Source organism: Malus domestica, chromosome 06, assembly GCF_042453785.1.
Source record: "Malus domestica chromosome 06, GDT2T_hap1".
Taxonomy (NCBI): Eukaryota; Viridiplantae; Streptophyta; class Magnoliopsida; order Rosales; family Rosaceae; genus Malus; species Malus domestica.
The window spans coordinates 8549523-8559089 of NC_091666.1; the positions used below are offsets into that span (position 1 = coordinate 8549523).

Consider the following 9567-nt stretch of genomic DNA (forward strand, 5'->3'; position numbering starts at 1 on the left):
TAGTGCGTCATTTCTTCTCCTTTTCCCCCCTTAACTCTAATGGCTAAATATCTTTATTTATACTATTACAAAATAAAACCCTAAAAGGTCTTAGAATAAAACTACGAAACATAATAAAATAATAAAACAGAAAATAAAAGGTTTCCTATTTGAACTAAAATTCAAACTTCTCAGAAAATCAAACTTTTGACTAACCAAATCAACTCCTATTTGGTCCCAAAATCTCTCTTTTGAAAGCTTAATTAAGTTGTCCCCTACAAATCCTCAGAATGACTCTTCCTTAAAATATGCCATCTTGGCCTTCAAAATACCAAAAACGTCAATTTGGGAAAGCTACGCGCTGGGCCTTTATTTCATTGCCACGGTCAAACGGATAAGTAGAAAAATCTGAAACTTTGATACAATCATCTTGAAAGACTCACGAACATTCTCAAGTTAGAATCACTCCAGAATTCATCCGTTTGATCACGTTTTGCTCTAGAGGAAGTCGAATGTCCTACATTGAAAATATAATCCAAAGTATCAAAATCTCACAAAATAACCAATAAATTAATACTAAGATTAGGGTAAACAAATAATATAATATGGACTCATCACATACCATCATAAAATTAATTGACAATATGGAAAACCATTGCAAGATTTTTTTTCTTTCATGAATATGAGACTCTTTTAGGTTCACATTCTCACATTACATAAGACATGTCACCTAATGGGTTTAGGGTTCCATAAAGAATTGAATTGCATTTGAGAAGAAAAAATAGTTGGACATTAGGGTTCCATAAATAATAGATTAACAAAGTTTTTCCTATATGAAAATATTTTCCATTGATCACTTTTATGAAATGGTTTCGAGTCATACCAAATATCATACACAAGATGCAAACTACGTAGACGAAGTTGAGATTTTATCGGCCTAGAGTTTTGATTTTCTTGTTTTGGGCTTGAATCGAGCGAGCAATACTACGTAACATAACACAAACACACATAATAGATTCTAACGGGAAGCGGGCGATGAAGCCACCGCCGCCACCGCCACCACCACCTCGAGGCCCACCACACAGTCTGCAGCTGCCTTTGTCGTTCCATTTCAAAATCCAGAGAGAGACTTGACCGAGTTGACCCCTCAGCTCAAATTGAATGCTCTCAACGACCCAAAAGTGAAGAAATTTAATATCGTAGCAGCAGTGGCACTGCAGCAACTCTACTATTACCTCTGCTACTTTTTTGTTTTCTCCTTGGATTATTAAATAAAAATATTTATTGTAAAAGCTCTTAAATTCAACACAATCATTCCAAGTTACAAACTCTTGTATTCAAGCAATATCCCTTCTGGAAAACTATTTTACATTCTCTTTCCTTCCTCCCCATTTCATGATGTTTATCACATGAATATTGTGTGTGTGTGTGTATAGACATAGTATCTGATTGAGGAAAAAGTAGGTGAATGGTTTGTGGGTTTTCTTAGAAAACAAAATAAATATCATAAACAATATATATTATGGTTGGTTTTATGTGTAACAATATAGTTGAAGAACAAGCTGCAGTTGGGAAGAAAGAGAATGGAGATTCAGTTGTTCATAGCCAACACAGGCGCTCAAAAAGGTGTAATTTCAGTACTGAAATCATCGTTGTTATTTTTAGTGTTATGAATATGTTATCTAAAACTGAGTGTTTATTTATTTTATTTTGGTGTTTATTTATTTATCTCTGGTGAAGTGGATGTTTGCATTTCTATCTTCTTCTTCCTCATTGATTTTTCTATGGTCGTTTTCTTGTTCTAAGAATCTAAGATTTTTGTGATTAAGTTACATGGGACATTGGGAAAGTATTTTCTTTATGTGCTGCATCTGGGAAGAAAAAAAAATTCACCCAAAAGGGTTGACTGTTTGAGTTGTTTGGGGTTCATTTGTTTTTGTTAAGTACAATTTTTGTAATTGTATTTAGATTTGTGGTTTAGTAAGAAAGGAAATTTGTGAGTACAAGTAGACGATGTATCAAAAGACTTTGGTAAGGCGATTTTGCATTGAGTTCAAGAGACTGATGAATTTACACATTGTTTCGGTGTCTCATTTCCTATATTTATGTGGTTCTTCTCCGTTTTCCTTCCAGTGCTTCTGACAGGAACTCAAGTGTTTCAAGAGGTCGAGTTTTAAGTTCCAGGAAGAAAGGCAAAAATGAAACGCAGGTGAGAACACATATCACTTCAAATTACAATAATTATTTTCTCATGCTATATCAATAGGACTAATGCAATTATTGATATAAGTTAAAACTTGACAATGAATAAATTCATAAATGACCGCAGTTTGAGTCTTATTTATGATCATGGATGTAAACAAAGATAGAATCGTTTACTATTTTCTCGATGAATTTACCAGGTTTCATCACCTTCAACAAGTGCTTCTAGGGGACAAAGTCCTTGGCACGACAATCCTGCTTATATCAACAAAAAATCGCCATCACACCACAGAGCCTCTTTGGAAAAAGATGTAAGAAATGCAATTCAATTTCTGTCTCTTTCAAAATTGTGTTTGATGAATCTTTCTATATCACGATGTGTGGCAGAGGTTAATCTTACTGCAGTAGGCTTGCCTGTTAAATATATTTTATTGATGAGTGTCATAGATTATATATTGCAAACATTTCAATTCATATAGCTTCCATTTTTTTCTTCTGGTGACTGTTACTGAATGATTTGCAAATATTCCTCGATTATTCCTAAATACTGAATATTCGTATGAATCTTTATCAATCATCATTTTACCGCACAAATAGAAGTTTGGGTTTCCAAACTGTAGGCACCCCATGTCTACAAAACTGGATGACATGCATGACGTGACTGGCCGAATCTTTACAACTTGTTACCATTTGTTTTCCATGTAATATATGGTCCAAGCATAATATGGTTTAACCACCAGTGATATATACCTTTGCAGATTGAACAGTTGCGGTTGCATTTGCAGCAAGAGAAATCTATGCGTAATATGCTTGAGAGGGCAATGGGCCGAGCTTCAAGTACTCTATCTCCTGGACATAGGCATTTTTCTGTCCAGGTAGTTATTCGCCTTTTAGTTTCTTTACTTCAAGAGTTGTTGAGAATTTTATCATACTTAAACTATTGACTAAGATACGAATTTTGGGCCTTCATGTTTCCGCTCATTCAGTATGGAAACGATTAAGATGCAACATGCCATTTTGGAGAAACTTATGAAATGTCATGGCTGTGATTTCTTCGCATATAACTTTCAGTTTAGTGTTGTATACTAGGATGACGTACGCAAGTTGGCTGGAGCACTGCTGCAGACCTGCATATTAACTTTTCGTTTTCTTTTATTTTTTTCAGTACTTCCACTTAAACACATATCTCCATGAACCAATTCATATAATCTTAAAGTGTAGACTGTTCAGACGAATAAAGCAGTGTTCTGTCAATGCATCGGAGCCTTTTCCAGTTGTTGCACCTGAGGCCTTTTAATTAATTGTTTATTCTACTTCATTTTCTGTCTTCTTACAATTGTATTAGAAACTTTCAAAATGAATTCTAAAAAGTTTGCATTACGTAGCGTATGAATTGTTGTTTATAATTGCAATATATATATTTTTCTCAAACTGGCTCCATGTATTATTGATATAATTCCATTTATTAGCTGTAAATATGACTTATGGACTGCAAATTGTTTTCTTTTCGTGTTTAGACAAAGGAATTGATTTCTGAAATTGAATTGCTTGAAGAAGAAGTTGCAAACCGCGAGCAGCATGTTCTCTCTCTCTACAGGAGTATTTTTGAACAATGCATTAGCAGGGCACCTTCTGAGCTGAACTCAGTTGTGGCTTCCCCTGCCCATGTGAAGAATATGAAGAATGGATCCAGGAAGCATCCGAGTATCATTACCAATGCATTTTGTTCTTCAAAAAAGTTTCCTTTCCGACATTTGCGAGCTCTAGTTGTTACAGAAAACTCTGGAAAACGAACTTCTAGGACTAGAAATGCTCCACTATCCAGTGGCAAAAGTGTCATCGATTTTGGAAAGAATTGTTCAAATCCAGCAGAGGTAGGATATAACTCCATTCTACTATCCCAGATTGACTTCTGTTATTGAGTTAATCTTTGTCAAACTGGTGACGGGAGTTTTCCATTACGACGGGTAGTGATTCTCTTTAGCCATAAAATGTGACAGACAAAATAGTTAGTATGTTTTTCATGTTACTTTCCAGCCATAAAATGGCGCCATGTTGTTCAAGCCCTTTCACATGATTTATTATTTTGTTTCCAGGTTCACGAAAGGGTTCCGTCCTTAGAGAAAACATCTATGCTGCGAACTTTGAAAGATCATCTCCACCAGTGCCCTAGCAAGTTATCTGAGGAAATGGTCAGGTGTATGGCTGTTGTTTATTGTTGGCTTTGCAGTGCATCATCTGTGAACACTGAAAAAAACCGATTATCTTTGTTGTCGAGGTCATCAACTAGCATTATACGAGCTCGACACGGTGCAGGAGATGCCCCAGATTGGTCGGGCAAATCAATGGTAGAAATAACTTGGATATCTACTGATAAGAGCAAGCTTCCTCATGCTTCTTTTGCCATTGACAACTACAGGTTCGCTTTCCAGACTTAATCTATAATTTACCCAAGTAACAGTAATATAATAGTAAAAGAAAGAGCAGGTACGTCTTTCCTTGATTCACTATGACCTTAACTGGGCAAGTTTGATTGCAAATATTTGGTCCTTGCGTTTGTCAACTGCACTAAAGTTTGATTCACCATGAATTTCTGTTTTTCGTAAGTACAGGTTAAGGGTACACCACTGACAACCATTCCGCTTCTGTCAACTTTTACATCTCCCCCAGGGATACTGATCTAAATTATAACCTTTTTCGCTGTCCTAGTTTGGCTTAAAAGAAATCCACCACTAATGTTTTTATTTGATCTCTTCAATCTAATATTCTTATATGCGATGTGGACAAATGATTCTAAAATATGGTGATGGCTCACAACAGAATAAGATGCAACCATAAATCTAGAGCTATGCTAATAAACTATAGATTCTGGAATTTTGGATCGTAATGTAGGGGGATGGCGTGAGGTACTCGTACAAATATTAGTTTTCTGTATGTAGGGTGCATAGTATAAGACACGCATAAATGCAGCTAACAAACTTGCCATTGATCGTTTCTTATGTTTTTCCTCATCACGAGTGCGGACTTGACGTATTTTCGTGTTTAAATTTCAGAACTTTGGTTGAACAACTGGAGAGGGTGAATGTTACTCAGATGGAAATGAATGCGCAAATCGCATTTTGGATCAACTTGTACAATGCTCTTGTTATGCATGTAATAACTTCATCACAAGCCATTTCTTTTCTCTTACTGCAATGTATGTGTGTCTAAGTTCCTCCTTAATTACCCTTGCGCAGGCACATTTAGCATATGGAATTCCTCACAGCTCTCTAAAAAGGTTGGCTTTGTTCCACAAGGTAAGGTAGTTCACTTCTTTGCTGACAACTTAAGAAAACTAGTGCATCTCATCACAAATGAATACGTCCTCTTGAAGTACTATCGGGCAAACGTAATTCTGGTTAATCTAAAATAATTTGAATCTATCGTCGTGTTCTAATCTCAGAAAAATAAAACAGATGATGGCATTTTTGGTATAGTGCAGGCTGCTTACAATATTGGGGGCCAAGTTATCAGCGCAAATGCCATAGAGCAATCCATATTTGGCTTCCAAACACTCCGAGTTGGACGGGTACTCGCTTCCTCACTCTACTTTTTATACAAGAGTGCGAGAAAATGCTTAGATTCCTTGAATTATTTCCTTTGTTTCAGGGTTTAAGAGGGGTGACAAATCGTTTGAGGCTTTGAGCTATATTTTGAATGAATTTTAACAACGGCTTTTCCTAATCTTCTTTCTTAAAAAAGGAATGGGAAATATGTACCTTGTTTTAGAATACTGATCCACTTGCATGTTACCAGTGGCTTGAGACCTTCCTTTCAACTGGGTGGAGAAAAAAATTTGGTGAAGACAAACAACTTCGCAATTCAAAATTAGGGCTTCCAGTCTCTGAACCCCTTGTGTGCTTTGCTCTTTGTACTGGAGCTTTCTCCGATCCTGCGGTAACTTCTTTTCTGCACATGATTTTCTGTTAAAATTTCATATATCTTATCTTTACCTTGTTTTTTAGTTTAATCAGAAGCATATGGGGTAGCAACTTTAACACTGAATGTTGTAAACCGTTCTTCTAAACACACTCAGATCATGATATATATACACAACTACTACCGATCTATTGCTACTTGATTAAACTTGCTTGCTAATTACTTGTAGCTAAAAGTATACACGGCGGCAAATGTTAGGAATGAACTTGAAGAGGCAAAGAAAGAGTTCATTAAAGCAAATGTAGTCGTAAAGAAGTCGAAGATAATTCTTCTGTCAAAGGTACTTGAAAGGTTTGCAAGAGAAGCATCTTTTGGCTCTGATGATCTTCTCAAATGGGTTACTGAGAATGTCGATAAGATGCTTCATGATTTGATACAAAAATGCATTGACCATAAGTCCAGCAAGAAGGCGTCTCAGATGGTAGAGTGGCTGCCATACAATCCAAGGTTCCGATATGTGTTCTCAAAGGATCTGTCTGAGAAGCCATGGTGGTTGTGATTTGTGAGATTCGTTCCAAATGCTTGAAGAAAAAGAAATCTGACCGTCGTTTGGCTTGAGGAAGCTAGTTGGTAGTAGCTCATCGCGCCGGGTGATCAATTAGCACGACAATTGTATTCCCCTCAACCTAGGGCTTTGTGTGAACTTGATAGTATGATCTAACAAGCTTAACATTACTTGCAGATGTCGTATAATTGATGTTTGACACCTTATTTGTATATTGGACATGCGTTTGTGTATAAAAGATAATGACGTCCCCTAATTTATGCAGCAAGGCAGTAAATTGTAACGGTAAATTTGTAGGTTAAACTATATAAACTGCAGAGACAGAAATAGATACTAGTAATCACTAAGAAGTAGGTTGGATTCATCTAATGGTTCCTGATTATAGGATTTTGTTGAGCAAAAATTGTACAATGACCGTAAACAAATAATTCACCTAACACAATTTCATCCTCGTTCATTTTTCTGAAGAGGGTTTTATTAATTTGAATTCCATCCATTCTAGACTACGGGTCTATTAATTGCATCCCTTCATATAAAGAATGGAATACTCCTTGATTCTAACATGAAAAATATGAATTTTGAGGGTAGGTGTTTTTGTTTGATTTTGTGGCTGCATTTAGGTAAAATGCCTAAATTGCCTACGTACCCTCGTTGAGGGATCAAGCCACTCGTAGTTCTTTGAATGGTATTTAGATTTTTTTTAGCGAATGACTGATCCACTAAAAAAAATATGAAAAATAATTTGGTCTTTGGTTTAGTCGAACGATTTCGACAAACCTTAGAGTGAATTTAGTTTATATAAACCAGAGATTCGTTTTGGGTTTGCGGTGGCATCTAAAGTTTGATATTAGATTGCCTACGTATTCTTAATGAAATCAAACCGGCGTGGTTCATAAAAATGAATTTGACTTGAATTTGTTGTCTTGTGCTAAGACTTTGGCAAAATAAAATGCCTGTTGGATTTATTTGAGACCAATAGGTGATAATTGGCAAAATTACGTGACAAGCTTTGAAAAAGAGAATTTTCATTTGTCTTCTGGTTTTTTCAGCCCAAAGCTTGACACCATAAAGTGGGACTTAGAATTCCACGTGAGATGCAGACTTAGAATGTGATGACCTGTCCCTAATTTTTCATGTAATTTCATTCTCGAGTGTGTAAAATGACGATTATGCCCTTGTTCGCAAAGAGGAACCTGACGTGGGCATTGTTATTCAGCTTTTAATTTATTTTTCCTTTTATCGTAATTAAATAGTACTCGTTATTACGAATGCGTGAGCGTGAGTTAGACCCGAATCGGACTTGTAACAAAAAAAGTTACGCTTAGTTGAAGTATGTTAACAACAGGTAGAATTGTACACGTGTGTGCTAATAATTTAGTGTTGGAAATTATTGTTTTTGATAAGGTGAGCCGGATTGTGTAATTTTAAAGTGCACCAATCTTATCACTTGTCTCTTTAAATCTGTCTCGTGACCCAACCAATCAATCACTCTCCTCATTTCTCTCGCCCAATTAGACAGCTTCCCTCTCTCTTTTGTCCAATCAAAAAACCCCCATCTCTCTTTTCTTCTTCTCTCCTTCATGCCGAGCCTCTCTTCCCTCTGCAACACAAACACCATAATCAAACCTCACAGATCGAACCTCAAACCACCACCATCGTACTATCCTCATCACCACGAGTCCATCCGTACAAACCAATTCTAAAATGATTGAGTTTTGAGCTTCCAACTCAGAGCAACTCGGAGCTCTGACCCGGGTGTGAGTTCTCAGTCGATTTTCCATTCAAGTTGCAAGGTTTTGGAAAGTTTGGAAACATCTACACAACTCCCTGGAATCACTAGCCTAAGTTTGAAATGGAGCCAACTTGAAAACACACGGTTTTGAGACGACAAAAATAGGTCCGAGACCTTCAAGGCTATTTTTAGTCCATTTTCGTCCAATTTTTAGACTTTTAAAAGGTGCAAACTTGTTCTTCTCTTCCCAAACTTCATTTCCATATAAAGTACATCGAAAATGGTTGAGAAATGAAGAAGTTATAAAGTTCCAAAGTTTTTACAAAATTCAGCTACATTTTCCAGAATCCGGCAAAAGAAAGGGAATATTCCGTTAAACTAAATGGAATATTCTAACGCCGTTAGGTAACGCCGTTAGACTAAATGGAATATTTCGTCAAATCTAACGTAATAGTCCCCAGGAATCTGCCAACACGTGCAGACGTGTGGGGGCGCATGTGGCCACGAGCTGGCAGCATGTGGCAGCGCGTGAGGGCGAGTCCAGCCTCGTGGCAGCTAGTGGTTGTCGTGTACGGGTCCGTGACGTCATGTAGAACGTTTTCGTATATTTAAACCCTTCGTTTGAGCAAACAATGGGGGATTTTCCTAGCCTTTTAGTGTATGTCCTAATTAACAAATTAGTATAGTTGTTTCACATATAGGAGAGAATCACCCCAAGGAAGTACAAGGACAAGCAAGGCTAGGAGGCTACGATCCAACTACGTATCAGTGAGTGGGCATTTGTTTTTATATATTATATGTAAAGTTTTATAGTTTCCACAAATGCTTTTGGATTGATATTACGCCTATCATGCCATGTTTTATTTAAAGTTAAAAATGCTATTATATTGTTGAGATTTATAAATTGTCATGGCATGTTCATATTCATTTTACTTGCTTATTATGCATTCTTGCACCAATGTAGTACTCTTCCCGGGTCAGGGCCAGGCTTCACGTGTAAGTTCACGTCGCACCGCACGCTTAACTTGGATCCATTATAGGTGTCAGTCATGTCCTAGGTTGAAATAGGCAACTAGGACTCGTATGTTATGCACCTAGTGCCAATCTTCACGTGATTGTAGTACTAGAGCATATATTATGATTACACCCAGTCCTATTCATGGCAGAACTT

General features: G+C 36.8%; 1 protein-coding gene across 2 annotated transcripts; it reads left to right on the forward strand.

Annotated features, from left to right (window-relative positions):
* Nucleotides 1–967: 967 nt before the first annotated feature.
* On the forward strand, nucleotides 968–6932 carry LOC103437098 (uncharacterized). 2 transcript variants are annotated; one of them, XM_008375555.4, is made up of 11 exons: nucleotides 968–1605; nucleotides 2113–2188; nucleotides 2382–2492; nucleotides 2940–3056; nucleotides 3699–4055; nucleotides 4278–4600; nucleotides 5235–5334; nucleotides 5418–5477; nucleotides 5663–5749; nucleotides 5977–6117; nucleotides 6329–6932. In XM_008375555.4, the coding sequence occupies exons 1-11, from the start codon at nucleotides 1502–1504 to the stop codon at nucleotides 6656–6658; spliced, it is 1806 nt and encodes a 601-aa protein (XP_008373777.3). In that variant the 5' UTR covers nucleotides 968–1501; the 3' UTR covers nucleotides 6659–6932. The 2 variants fall into 2 exon arrangements, with proteins under 2 accessions (XP_008373777.3, XP_070679540.1); XM_070823439.1 differs by having other exon boundaries at nucleotides 1241–1605; nucleotides 5624–5749.
* Nucleotides 6933–9567: the final 2635 nt, after the last annotated feature.

Excerpts from the sequence above, each read along its gene's own strand:
- LOC103437098 (XM_070823439.1), top strand. The coding sequence starts at position 1,502 with ATGGTTGGTTTTATGTGTAACAATATAGTTGAAGAACAAGCTGCAGTT. Across the intron at positions 4,601-5,234 it reads TTTGCCATTGACAACTACAG|AACTTTGGTTGAACAACTGG; the intron begins GTTCGCTTTCCA and ends TTTAAATTTCAG. Across the intron at positions 5,750-5,976 it reads AAACACTCCGAGTTGGACGG|TGGCTTGAGACCTTCCTTTC; the intron begins GTACTCGCTTCC and ends GCATGTTACCAG.